This window comes from Trichechus manatus, unplaced genomic scaffold (assembly GCF_000243295.1).
Source record: "Trichechus manatus latirostris isolate Lorelei unplaced genomic scaffold, TriManLat1.0 scaffold00029, whole genome shotgun sequence".
NCBI lineage: Eukaryota > Metazoa > Chordata > Mammalia > Sirenia > Trichechidae > Trichechus > Trichechus manatus.
Window position 1 is genome coordinate 4,922,202 of NW_004443965.1, and position 14,459 is coordinate 4,936,660.

The window sequence follows — 14,459 nt, forward strand, 5'->3', positions numbered from 1 at the left end:
TTTTCATCACATCATTCCTCTGCTTGGTAGATTTTTAACAGTTCCCCTTGGTGTGTAGAAGAAATCCAACCCCCCTATTCATCCAGTTGCCCATCTCTCTATTTTTGTTTACAGTATTCTCTCATCCAACAGTTTGAACAGTTTTAAGCAAGGGAGTGACATGATCAGATTTGCATTTTTAAAAAATCTTCAAATTTACAGGTATCTGGTCTCAAGTACGTAACAGTTTTAGAATCAGTCAAATATGTATAGCTTTTAGATAACTTTTGCTGACAAGTATAATTAGAAAGGAATTAGGCAGCCTGGACCCCTAATTATTTAGAGTGGAGAATAAAATAAAGGAAGGATTTAAATACCCTTTTAAGACTTCTAACTCAACTGGATAACTCTCTTAAAAGCTGTTGTTATACTTTATATTACTTGGGAAAGATGATTCTTTACTTTGTTCTTTTAGTAAAATTAAGAAGTGATAAATGTTAGTGATAATGTTATGTGATAAAAATTTTCAAAAACTATTACACAAGAAGGGAGCCCTGGTGGCACAATGATTAAGCGCTCAGCTGCTAACCGAAAGGTTGGCTGTTCGAACCCACCAGCCACTGTACAGGAGAAAAGACCTGGTGATCTGGATTACAGCCTAGGAAACTCTATGGGACAGTTCTGCTCTGTCATGTAGGGTGGCTATGAGTTGGAATCGACTCATCGACACACAACAACAACTACGCAAGATGTTTATATCCTTATTTTGTTATAGGATTTGCCATTAAGTTTTGAAAGCTGAGACTAGTAATTGCCATGACTTATATAAATCAAGATGTTAAATATAATTGTCATAGATTTATTAATCAAAGTAATTTAATTAGATTTACTAACAAAATACAAATGTTGCTTTTAATAATTTGAATTAAATTTTCATGCACATTTGCTAATTTGGGCCTTTTCTTACAGTTAACCCAGTCTCCACTCCAGTTGCTCTTCCCACACCTGCTCTGTCTCCAAGCTTGATAGCTGATCTTGAAGGTTTAAATTTGTCAGCTTCTTCATCAGTCATCAATGTAAGTTTCAAAATACATTAGCTCAGTTTTCAGATGATGCCTTTGCATCTTTTTTATTAAACTACAAATAGTTGAAATGGATTCTTAGTTTTGAATAGTTCTTTTTGTAACAACAAGCCTTATTCATATATGACATTTTAATTTTGTAAATAGTTTGAAAATTTGCTCTCTCTTCAAACCCTTATCTTCTCAACTTATTTAATTATTACATGTACATTTTTCTCTGGTACTGTCATATCTGTAACATACAAGGGCTCTTTGCCCCATTGAGTTAGTTTATTTACATATTTTGTCATAAAGCATTGTTGTCTACAATAACAGACTTTTATTCCCATAATCATTCTCTTTCTACTATGCTGTTTTTTCACAATAGGCTGTTAAAATATGTGACTGTTCTCATTTGAAAATCTAAGGTTGCATTTCTGTTTGCATCATCTTCATACTCTGATTTACATGCCTTCTTGTCGTAGGTGTCCTTGAATCTATTGTCAGCTCATAGTGACCCCATGTGACGGAGTAGAACTGCCCCATGGCATTTTCTAGGCTGTAATCTTTATGGGAGCAGATCTCCAGGTCTGTCTCCCGCGGACCAGTGTCTCTTAAAAAATTATTTAATGTTATATATAGGGTGTGACTTGAAGAGAGGCAAAAGGTCTGCCTATCACAAAATAATGCCCAAACTCTCAGCTTGTCATAGTGTCTGAAACTGCAATAACTTTTTCTGTGTTAGCATATTATATCCATAACCTTTCACTCTAAATCAAGCATGCTGCCTAGATATGCTTGACCTCCTATTAATTTGTTGTCAGAAATCTGACAAACTACGAGATAGAACAGTAAGTTTTGATGGGAGTCAGGTAGCTTGAATAGGTCTGCGGTATTAAATGGTTCCCAGGGCTGCTGAGGCACTGTAGGGTACATAATTGGTGATCCGAGATGCTGATAGAGCTGCTTCTGCCAAAAGTGAGAAAGAGAAATACCTACTCTTTATATGTTATTAGAAAAAATTTCCCCTTCAAAGCGAATATGTTATTGGGGCGTGCAATGAAATACTAAGAAGAGCTGGATACGTTTCTATTTGCTGTGATCCACATGTCTACAAAATACAGGTGAAAACTATTCAGTTTATTATGTTCTTTTTAAGTGTGGAATTAGATTCTCTCTTACCCACTCAGAGATGAGTAAGAACAGTTTGGGGGTTTTAGTTTACCCTTCTTGTTTCCAAAAGGAAAAGGCTCATTAAAAAGGGCAGAGGGGGCAGTGAAACTAAGTAGTTAAGTCTTTCATTCATTCAACTAATAAATATTTGTTGAGTATTTGTGGGGGCTCTAAAGAGAAAGTAGTGATCAAAAAATCTATATGAAACAGTTCCTAGAAGGGAGTAGGAAGCCCCTAAGAATTTGGGAGGCAGTAAGTTTGTAGATACATAACAACTTGGGCTCTGATATCAGATGCCCAGGGTGCAAATCCCTGCCCTGTCACTTACTAGCTATGGTAAGTAAATTGATAAGTAACTTTTCTGCACCTCAGTTTCTTATGGGGATAATATGTACCTCATAGGATTGTTGTGAGATTAATGAGATAATACAAGTAAAACTTAGAACAGTGACTAGCACATTGTTATCACACAGTACATAGTAACTAATATTTTCAGAAGTGATATATGTGAAAATGGACCCTGAGTAGACATTTATACTTTATTACCTATAAGAAGAACGCAGTTGAGATTAGAAAAGCTGATAGTAAATTTTCATTCCTCACAAAGGAATTAAGAAACTCACCCTTTTACTATGAAAAGCATTTATTAAGGCAGTTTCTTCAAAAGAAAAGAAAAACACTCCATCCAAAGAATGGGCACAGAAGGACTACCAGGTAGTGATGACCGAGTGAAGCAGGATCACCACATTCGTCTCCTAAAGGATAACAGAATGGTTTAAAAAAAAAAAAAAAGTACTAAAAAGAATGGCAGCCAAAAATTCACCAGAAACCAAACAAGGAAAGAAGTCAAACTTAAGGAAAAAGGTAGAATTTTTAAAAGTGGAATTTACAGAAAATAAATTGAAAAGTCTGGTGCAGAATTACATGACTCCTACTTCCACCTCCAGCCCTCAAAAAAAAGTACCAAGAAAAGTAGGTGAATCAGCCAAATTACAGTTTTTCTCATTATGCCTAAAAATTTGGAGAGAAGTAAACTAAAGACCTCAAAGGAAAAATAAAATTAAAAACCTCAAGAATTAGAAGTCCCTATACGTCATTCTGGAAACCCTGGTGGTGTTGTGGTTAAGAGCTACAGCTACTAACCAAAAGGTGGGCAGTTCGATTCTACCAGGCGCTCCTTGGAAACCGTATGGGGCCGTTCTACTGTGTCCTCTAGAGTCGCTATGAGTCGGAATTGACTCGAGGGCAACAGGTTTGGTTTGTTTTTGTTTTTGTTTTTGTTTTTGTTATACATCGTTCTGTTGTACATAGGGTCTCTACGAGGCAGAACCAACTTGACAGCACCTAACAACAACAATATAACGTAACGGGGACAGTGGTGGTTCAGTGGTAGAATTCTTGTCTTCTATGCCAGACGCCTGGGCTTCATTCCTAGCCAGTGCACCTCGTGCACAGCCACCACCTGTCTGTCAGTGGAGGCTTGCACGTTGCTATGATGCTGAACAGGTTACCATGGAGCTTCCAGACTAAGATGGACTAGGCAGAAAGGCCTGACCATCTGCTTCTGAAAATCAGCCAGTGAAAACCATATGGATAACAACTGTCCAGTCCACAACCAATCATGGAGATGGCACAGGACCGGGCAGCATTTCATTCTGTCGTGCATGGAGTCACTGTGAGTTGGGGGCTGACTCGACAGCAGCTAACAACAACAATATAACATTACGGAATCTCAACAAATATAGGAGCCTTTTTGGATTCTGCAATGAAATTCGTAGATAATAGAGTAAATGGAGCCCTGGTGGCACAGGGTTTAAGAGCTTGGATGCTAACCAAAAGGCCAGCAGTACTAATCCACCAGCCACTCCTTGGAAACCATATGGGGCAGTTCTGCTCTGTCCTGTAGTGTCACTATGAGTCAGAATCGACTTGAAGGCAACGGGTTTGGTTGGGTTTAGAGTAAATTCATAATTTAAAAACCAGTGTGGCACTCTAATTGAATAGAAAGGAGAAATAAAAGTAATTTATAATAAAGCAATATTTACATTGATATGTAATTGCCTAAAGACATAATGAAGTAGTTAAATGATGTTTGCAGTCATATGTAGAACTACTATGAATGTGGCAACCATAAATACAGACTGATATAGACATATTGGCAACTCAAACACGATGAGTTATGGTGTTGCTATCAGTGGCATAATTTTCCAAAACATTGAATACTTTTTCCGGACCCCAAGTAGTTGCATTCCTGGAAAATTGAGTGTATTAAAACTTTGCAAAAATTGCTTTGTGTTTATATATAAAACAGAGTTAGATTCTAGGATGAGATAATTTTAAACAAGTTTTCACGTCATGAGTGGCCAACAAGACATTTAAAAGTTGTGAGGGACATGGCATAAATCTTTATTGTATGGGTCTGCCCTGTTCATTGCAGGACATCTAGCACCCCTGATCTCCATCCCCTAAATGCTAGTAGCATCCTTAACTGTCCCTCCCTCCGGTCATGTGGTAACCTTAAACATTCAGAGCAGTACAGTATAGTTAAAAGCACAGGCTCTTGAGCCAAACCATCTGTGTTTAAATCATGGCTCTGCCACTTTACAAAATGAGTGACCTTGGGCAAGTCATTTTACTTCTTGGTGCCTCAGTTTTTTTATCTGTAAAATAGAGATAAAAATGCTACCTACCTCATAGGGTTGTTGTTAGTATTAAATGAGTTAACATACATTTATATGCTCATAACAGTACATATTAAGCACTAAGTAAGCATTTGTTATTATTTTTTATTACATTATTATTACCACTTTGTAAACAAAAGAAACTGTGACCCAAGAAAAATGTTATTTGTCTACTGTAAAGGCTACAGATAGTCTCAAGCATGAAAAAAATAACTATGAGTCTTTTGTTAAAAGAGGGGGAGGATGGGGACACTGATCATTGTTGAACTCAATTAAAGGATGATTCAAAGTAGTAGAATCAATACCTATGAAATTATGGTCACAGAATTGGTGTAAATGATAAAAATAGAATAAACAACCAAAATTAGGATCAGGGGAGAAGATGGGAGATGTGTGTGTTAATCATTTCATTTTTTCATAGTAAGAAAGTAATAATACTTAAAATTAAAAAAGCTTTTATTTTTGTTCTTTAATGAAATTCCAACTTCTTAATGGTTTTCATATCCTCAAAAAACATTTATCTGAAGTTTAGGAGTTTTTTTAATGTAATTTCTTTTCCTTCAATTAAATTAAAGTAAAATTATAATCTTGTTCTTATGGAATAATTTTATTTATTCTTCTGTGTATCTGTTTGCCATCCATGCTTACAGAGTGTCACATTCCCCATGGTTAAAAGTAGTTATTTTGTTGTTATTAGCTGCGGTTGAGTCAGCCCCAACCAATAGTGACCTCATGCACAACAAATGAAATGCTGCCTGGTCCTGCACCATCCCTGTAATTGGTTGCGGATTGGACTGTTGTAATTCATAGGGTTTTCATTGGCTGATATTCAGAAGTAGATCATCAGGCCTTTCTTCCTCCTCCATCTTAGTCTAGAAGCTCCACTAAACCCTGTTCAGCATCATAGCAACAGGCTAGCCTCCACTGACAGGCGGATGGTGGCTGCACATGATGTACACTGGCTGAGAACCAAATCTGGGTCTTCTGCATGGAAGGTGAGAATTCTGCCACTGAACCACCCCTGCCCCCACTGTAGTTGTTTTAACTGTTGTGGTTTTTAGATGACTTGTTGCTTTCTTTTTTGTACTTTTCTATGATGTTCAAGTGTTTTATAATAAATACTAATTAACTTTTTAAAATAACATAATTATTACTATAAAAGTGGACAGAAGTACAAAAACAGGCAAAATTAGATGATTACCCTTCGGAGAATTAGTCATTGGAAGGGCACACATAAGTCACTTCTGGAGTGCTGATAATGTTCTTTTTATTCATCTGGGTGCTTGTTACATCATTGTATTCATTTTAGAAAAAAATCATTGAACTGTGTACTTTTCTGTATATATACGTCAATAAAACATTTTTTAAAAAGTGGACAAAAAACATACACAGATTATTTACAATAAAGAAAATATAGATGATAATAGGTATGTGAAAAAATGTTCTACAGCAATAATGAATAAATTCAATTTTAAAGAATTGGTTTGCCTGTGACGTTGGCAAAGGTTACAAAAACCAGTGCTTACTGTTGGTGAGGGATGCAATGAAAAACATTATATGCTGTTCCGCTGGTAAAAATGTAATTTGGTACATCATTCTGGCTTAAAATTTGACCATCTATATTAAAAGCAATCAAAATATATACTCTTTGGCCCAGTAATCCCTCCATGTCTAGATTTTTCTTCTAAGGAAATCATTAGAAATACAAAGATTTATGCACATTAGTTGTTTATACCCTAAATGTCTAGTGATAGGAGAATGAGGGTTACATAAAGTATGGAAAAGACAAACTAAGGAATTTTGTACAGTCGTTAAAATGTTTTTACTAAATAATGAAACGAGAAAGTATGGTATAATGTAAAGTGAAAAAAAGAGAAACAAAACACTATGGATATTGAGTCCAGGTGTGCAGTGGTTAGAAGCTCAACTGCTGACGAGAAGGTCAGCGGTGCAAATCCACGAGCCACTCCGTGGAAACCCTACGGGGCAGTTCTACTCTGTCCTATGGGATTGCTATGAGTAGGAATCAACTCGACGGCAACAGGTGTTTGGTTTGCTCAGCTCTGGAGGAAGGTCCTTGTCTCTGAGCTTCTGTTCCTTGGTGATCTTCATATGACTTGGCATCACCCTCCCCATCTCTTCTTCCTTAATCTGCTCCTTTTATACCTTGTTAGAGATTGACTCAAGACAGGCATTAATCCTGTCTCATTAACATAACAAATACACCCCATTCCCAAATGGGATTATAAACACAGGCATAGAGGTTAGGATTTACAACACATATTTCTGGGGACACAATTCAATCCGTAACAGACTGTATGATAATAATAAACACAGCATTTATTTCAGTCTTTCATGAGACTAATTGGCAGTCCACCAATGGATGGCTCCCTAAATGAGGGAGCATTTTAGTACCTATTACAGTATTTCAGTGAACAAACTGTGTTAACTTAGTTTGCCTTTTTACCATGATATTGGTAGGCCAAGAATTTCAAAATTGTTACACGTGGAGCCTTGAGAACACAGAAACAGCAATCTTCAGAATACTAGACTTTTGGGGGGAATAAAAAATGGGGAGAGAGACAATTTACATAAATCTGAAAGACAGTACTGGTATTAGAAATTTTGGAGTGAAACTCCAATCTATTTGTGCTTTAGATGACTTTTTTTTGTATGTTTGGGGCACAAAAATATGAAAGTGAATGCAGCAAAGTTACTTCTGCAAACTGATTTGGCACATACTCTGTGTTAACTGATAAACATCAGCAGGAAACCTTATAATAGTTTAAGGCTGAGAAAGAGTAGCTTCTACTCAGGGAAACCTTGTGGGGTGAGAAGAGACAACTAAAGATCAAATTCTAGGGAACATCATCCTTAAAGAGGTGACAAAGGAAAAGGGGTCAGCAAGGAGGTAAATCATGAGTGCATGGTATCTGGAAACTCATAGCCTAGTGAGGAAAACAGACAAATCATTACAGTGTAGTCGGTGCTGTACTGCCTAGGTGACAGGGACCTCTTAGAAAAAAATTTACATAAAAAAATTTTATATGGGACCTTGGAACAGAGTCTTGAAGAGTAAGTAAGAGTTTGTCTAGATGACTGGAGTAGAAGAGGAGTGACATCCTTGGCAGAGGAAATAGCATATGTAAAGACTTGGGACGTGAAATAACTTAAGTATTAGAGGAACAGTAAGTTCAAATTGTAGCTAAGATATAGGGTGTGTAGGTTGAATCAAAACAGCCCTGGTGGCTTAGTGGTTAAGCCCTTGGCTGCTGACCAAAAGATTGGCGGCTTGAACATACCAGCCTCTCTGCCGGAGAAAAAACCTGGTGATCTGCTTCCTTAAATATTACAGCCTGGGAAGCCCTATGGGACAGTTCTACTCTGTCCTGTAGTGTTGCTAGGAGTTGGAATTGACTCAGCGGCACACAATAACAACAACAACAACAGGTTAAATCAGCCAGATAAAATGCTGGAGTAGTATGTTGGTGACATACTGTTATGGGAAAATTGTATGAAAGGTGTCTTAACTAATTGCTTCCCAATCTTTTCATGTCTTGGTGGATATGGAAAAGTGATAATGTTTGTAGTGTGTTCTGGGGCAAACAGAGAATGCTGCTGAAGGTTGGAGGCACGTAGCCCAGGATCTCTAGCCACCACAGGCCACGCCTGGCCTTTCTGGGGCCTGAGGGATGTGAGAGGGCAACATCATGCACACCTCTTACCCATTTGTGGCACATTAATAGGAAACCTCTGGCTTAGCTGCCAGAAAGAGAACGGGTTTTATCCCCATGATCACAGTCCCTAAATGGAATTTAATTTAGGAGGGTGCATTAAGAAAAGTGATCATTATAGTAGACGGCAGTAACGTATTGAAAAACAGAATAGTCCATGAAAGAGAAACCAAAAGTGCATTAAAAAAGCTACAATTTTATATAATACGCCAATTACCTGTTTTATTCATTCATCAAGTATTTCTTCAGGCCAGAATATGGGCAGGTGCCAAAGATACAGTGATGAACAAGACGGACAAGATCCCTACTCTCAACGAATTACAGTTGAATGGGAAAATAAGGAAAAATTGCCTCAAGGGTATGGAGTTATAGTGTAGTAACTGCTGTTATTTTGTAGCATAGTTTTGCTCATTTGGGAATTTCTGTAGATACAAAATTGCCTTTATTTCACTGAGTATGTTTATAAACACTATTATTTTATATCCCGTAAACTCTACAGACCCACTTATTTCCCTCGCTACCATTACAGCTTAAAATCTAAGAAGCATTTCTTTTGACATTTAACACAGTTTAAAGTTTAGATATCTGAACCACTTCTCTCTAGCAAGAAGTGGAAGGATAATTTTTATGGCCAACGCTATTCACCCCCTGCTGTCCCTGAGTTGGCACTACAGAGCATTACTTTGTCGCCTGATAAAGAAATAAAGCCTTGTGATACCAGGGTAGAAACAGTGGTGACAGCAGAATTAAACAAGAATCTGGGCTGTTATTATGAGTAACCAACATGAGATTTCCTGTGATCAGCAAAAAGATGACATTATGTTTAGCAGTATGACCAAGAAGCCATGTAACTAGCTTCTCCCACCCAGGGATTTACAGACTGAAGGATACAAAGAAGAAATCCTGTATGTAGTCCACTTGAATTTGGACAAGCAAAGTGAAACAGAGAAAAGGCTTTTTTTTTAATACACAAACTAAATTCAGCTTCTTAAGTTAATGTTTATTATTAGTGCTCTCAAGTTTCTTATCTAAGTAATGTAAGAAATTGCCTAGCAAGTAGGCTTATAGATTTTGCTGTTGACAAAGACTGGCAGCTAATGAAGTTACACTTTCTGTGATTAGGGATGAGGTCTTGACCCTGTTTGTGTTACAGGAAATTAATTGGTATGAAGATTACACTGTTGGTTTTAGAACAGTATGAAGAACAGACAAACCATAATTCATGAAACAAAATCTGATTCACACAGTCTGAAATTCACTAAAACAGTATTTGGAATTGCAGTGCAATGGGTTTCTCTTATATATGACTTTTCTGGCCTAAGGTTTATAATTCTGCCAAAAATGATTGACTGGGCCACAGTCTTGCAAGGGATTGGTCAATTACTATGCAAATAGGATGCATAAAATCACCCAGTAGGATTAAGTTATGTTGCAGGGGATCGGTCAGTTTGTGGCCGAACTGGGGTGGCCATACCTTGAAATTGATAAGGAACTTGCTTATAAGTGCCATTCCCACAGAGATTGAGGGGAACCTCACTACTATCAAGAAGAGCGTGGATCTGAGCCCATCCTTTGGATCCAGGGTCCCAGTGCTGAGAACATCCTAGACCTAGAACAGAGAGCTGTAACACTGAAGACGGTGCAAGATGGTGAGAAAAGGAGGCAAACACAGCAGAGAAACAGTGGCAGCAGTGCAAGCAGTGAGAACCACAGGACTGGCTGTGATGGGCTTGCCAGCCACGAAGTAGGAAAGAGCTGAGTGCCTTCAGGCTGGAGGCTTGCCAGTGGAGCAGGGTGACTCTGGGCACTCGTCAGTGGAGCTAAAGAGCTATAACACTTGCCCGAGCAGGGCAGAGGACAAGAGGGCCCAGCAACAGAGGCTATCATCAGTTGGCACAAACCAAAGAAGGGCTTGCCGAGCTGAGAGCCTTCTTGGTTGGAAGCTCTCCTGATTGATGAAGTTGATCCTGTCTCCTGAGTTGTATCCTGTTACTTCCAAGTTGATCCTGATCCCGAGTTATAGCCTGTTAACTTCCCTAATAAACCACATAACTGTGAGTGTGGTCTGTGAGTTCTGCATGGCCATTGCAATGAATTATCGAACGCAGCAGAGAAGTAGAGAAGTACCATGGGTGGGCGGCTAGTAAGGGTAGCTAGTGTCAAAATGGTGAAGAGTTTAGAGAGTGGAGATATATCTGACTTCCACCTTATAGGAACCAGCTTTGTGCTGATTTTGATTCTTATCCCTCATGGGTGTAAGATGAGTTCCAATGCTAGATTTCAGGTATTATTAGAATAATTATGCGTTATAATGATGACTGTTGTGATTGAAGTTGCTTTATATTTAGGATTTCAATTTCTCTTAAGTAGATATTTATCTTCCTTCTTTTTTAAATTAATACTAGGGCATTTTGGTTTTATTTTCCAATCTGTCTTATAGTGCCAGAGTACCAGCTTTCTTCAAGTTTGTCTCCTAGGGCAGATTGCTTTAAGAGAGGTCTTTGGTACATACAGGCATTTAGTAAGTCATGTGTCAGACATTTAATGAATATGAGATCCCATTCACAAAATAAATGATAATATCTCTGTGATAAAGTTTGTTTTCTGATATGGTACAACTATCTTTTAAATTTTTTTTTATACTTTACATAAAAACTTAAAGTATATTGACTGCCTAGATTAAGAGACAAACCCGGGTAAGATCAAATTCCTTTGGGTTTAGGAAGAAATTATAAGTCAAAATTAAAAATAATTTTGTCATTTTAAATTTGGGAAAAATCCTTTTTTAGTTCTGATGAAGATGTCAGTAGTCATGGAACTGTGATAAAAATAATGAAAAATCACTGGCCGGGGTCTGCTTAAATTGAAAATATTTTTTAATTAAAGTTTGACAGTATTTTGTGCTTCCATTGCCTAGCCACGTCCCATCTTTTTCTTTTACTCAATTCTTTTTTGGATGTGAGTTGCTTTGATTTTTAAATTAAATGTTAAGATATGCCATACTGCTGCTTCATCTTTTTATTTCTGCACTGCTTCAGCGGCCTTATAGTTATAACAGATGATTATCATCTCTACCTTTCCTAGATTATTAAAAGGAACTACTTTTTTAGAAAGACAGTGTCATGATTTTTAGTCATAGATTTTTTTATTGCAATATATTTTTTATTTGGCTTACGCAGATATATGCTGTTGAAGTCCTGACTAGTGGGTAGTACTCACAATGCTTTGTTGATATTATATAAATTCTCCACAACAAAAAATCCCCTATATCAGATGCTAATTATAGTTACTAATGGAATTGTAACTATTTATGGCAAATAAAAAACCAGGTTAACCAGCAAAGCAGAATAAATAATGTAAATTTGCAAAAAATAGAAGGATTAAAAAGGTGATTTCAAAGAAAGTCTTGGGCCTTTCTTTTGGGGCCTTTCTTTTTCTCTTTCTTTACTTTTTGGTAAGTAGTTCCTTTTGCTTGCTGTCAGCTAAGAGAGCTCACCAAACATCTACCCACTTCTTCCCTAAGACTATGATTTTTAGCTTTGAGTTATTATAGTTAAATGTACTACAACAGGAAATAAGAGATTTTTCTATATCATTTGTTTAAAAAAGATTTTATCTCTTTTGGCAATTTCATTTTCCATATGCAAAGTTGACTGAACTTTGTATTACTGTTAGCTGCTATATTTCAATATTTTTATTTTTTTTTAACTTTTTCCTTCTATTGAATTGTGATATTTGTAGTGAAGAATACTTTTTTAAAAAACTTTAAGATATCTTAGATTATAATGAATTGGATAATCATGCATTAAATGTTATTTAATCATATATCAGCCAGTTCATTTCTTTTGCCTCTGTTCCTCTTATAAAAGCCTGCCAGAAAGTTTTTGAAACACAGGGCAGGGCATGGTATGAAAAATTGATAAGTATCATTTTAATAGTATTAAACTCAACATGAGAAGCCTGGAAACATGTAAGATGTTATTGTGATCCTTAGGAAAAAAGATTGTTTCTCTTCAAAAGAGGAGAAAATGAATTTAGGCACATGCCCAAACAACATTAAGAAATTAATTTATTACCAAAGAGAGGAGAGCAGGGAGTAAAAAAATACTTAAGTACAGTACATGACCCTAATATCAAAGAAAAGTAAAGCCACTTAGAATATATCAGACACACTTATTCAAATCATTCAGGAATGTAATTACATACAGCTTTCATAAGCTATCAATAAGGGTTATTTCTTTTAATTTGCCACTTTTCCGCATTATCGAATATATGAATCTCTCTCCCAAATGTTAATACTGAAGATATACTTTACACCTCTGCTCAAGAAAACATATATACCCCAAAGAAACAAACAGAAAAATTAAGCAAATTATGCTTTAAAATGTGTAATTCAGATTAAGAGAAATTTAAAATACATACCAACCAAATGTAAGGTGTGTATCTTGTTTGAATCTTGATTCAAGCAAACCAGATCTGAAAAAGCATTTATGAAATAGTCAAGGAAATGTGAACACTGCCTGTATTTTAGCTGAAATTAAGGGAATTATTAATGTTTAGATGTGATCATGTTATAAATTTTCATAAAACATCCTTATCTGTTAGGTATACAAACTGAAGTATTTATTGATGAAATTGTATCATCCGGAATTTGATTTTAAATAATTCAGAAGTAGAGTAAGAGATATAAATTAACCAAGATCGGCCAAATGTTGATGATTTTTGAAGCTTAGTGATGTGTACTTAGTTGTTTATTATGTGACTCTCTCCTTTTCTGTACATTTGAAAATTTTTATAATAATAGGATTTTTAAATGCATAGTTTCAGGAGTTCATTTATTTCATATTTTCATTGAAGATTTGGCGTTTATGCTTCATAGACTATGTAACCTGGCAAAGTATCTTATAAATCTAAACTAGTGCACCAAAATTTGAGTTCAGTTAAGATTTTCAGCATTAGCTTTTCTAACTTTTTTCTCAGAACTCTAAGTTCTTTGTACCAAATTGACGATACTATGTATCATAAAGCTTAGTGGGAAATCACATAATGTTTACTAGGTATTTAATGTTGTTTAAAACCACTTCACCCTTCTGCACTAGCTTTCTTCATCTGTGAAATAAGAGGACTTGAATAGATTATTTCTAAGTTTCCTCCCAACTCTAAATCTCTAGAGATCCATGGGAAATTAAGTGGAGAAACTTCAGATGACCTTAGAAAAGTTACTGATATCAGCATGGGAGACAGGTGCCTATCGTCTATATCAGAAGTATAAATATTATGAGACTTACATTCTGAGCCCCTGGAAGATTGGACAGAACCTTTTTATTGGCCTTTCTGTCCCCAGTCTTGATGCATAATAGGTGTTTATTGAAAGTATGTTGAATGAATGAAATCAATCTTTCCTTGCTTTCTATCTTTATTATTATAGAACCCATTCCCACTTATGTCAGTTCGAAGGACTGCATTGTTAATATATAAGTTTATTATACCATTGAGAGAATTATTCCCAACAAGCACATATCTAGAAAATGGTTGTGCTCCTTACACATTCCTTTTATTATGTTAATATGTAGTATTTAAGGCAGTAAAATGGAGAATAAGTCATTTCTCTAAGTTTGACTACAACCAGTTTAATAATTTATTCCTTATATTTCTAAATGCCCCCTTAACTTGGCTAAAAATACAGCATGATAAACTGAGAAGCTAAAAACACAATTTTTATTTTTATGTCAATAGAACAGATCTCCTAAAAATTTAAAGCACATCTTTCTAAGGTAACATTTACCTCCTCACATCTTTAGCAGCTATCAGACATGACATGGGACATATTC

The 14,459-nt window shown here is 36.2% G+C and overlaps 1 protein-coding gene across 7 annotated transcripts in view; it reads left to right on the forward strand.

Moving 5' to 3' along the window:
• Positions 1–14,459, forward strand: part of AP3B1 (adaptor related protein complex 3 subunit beta 1) — a 279,061-nt gene that overhangs the window by 209,171 nt on the left and 55,431 nt on the right. For 6 of the 7 annotated variants that reach the window (XM_004374474.2, XM_023729481.1, XM_023729484.1 and 3 more), the window contains one exon: positions 949–1,055. In XM_004374474.2, the coding sequence (XP_004374531.1) occupies positions 949–1,055 (107 nt within the window). Of the gene's footprint in view, positions 1–948; positions 1,056–5,765; positions 5,874–14,459 lie in introns of those variants that run through there. The other variant, XM_023729486.1, reaches the window with a different exon arrangement.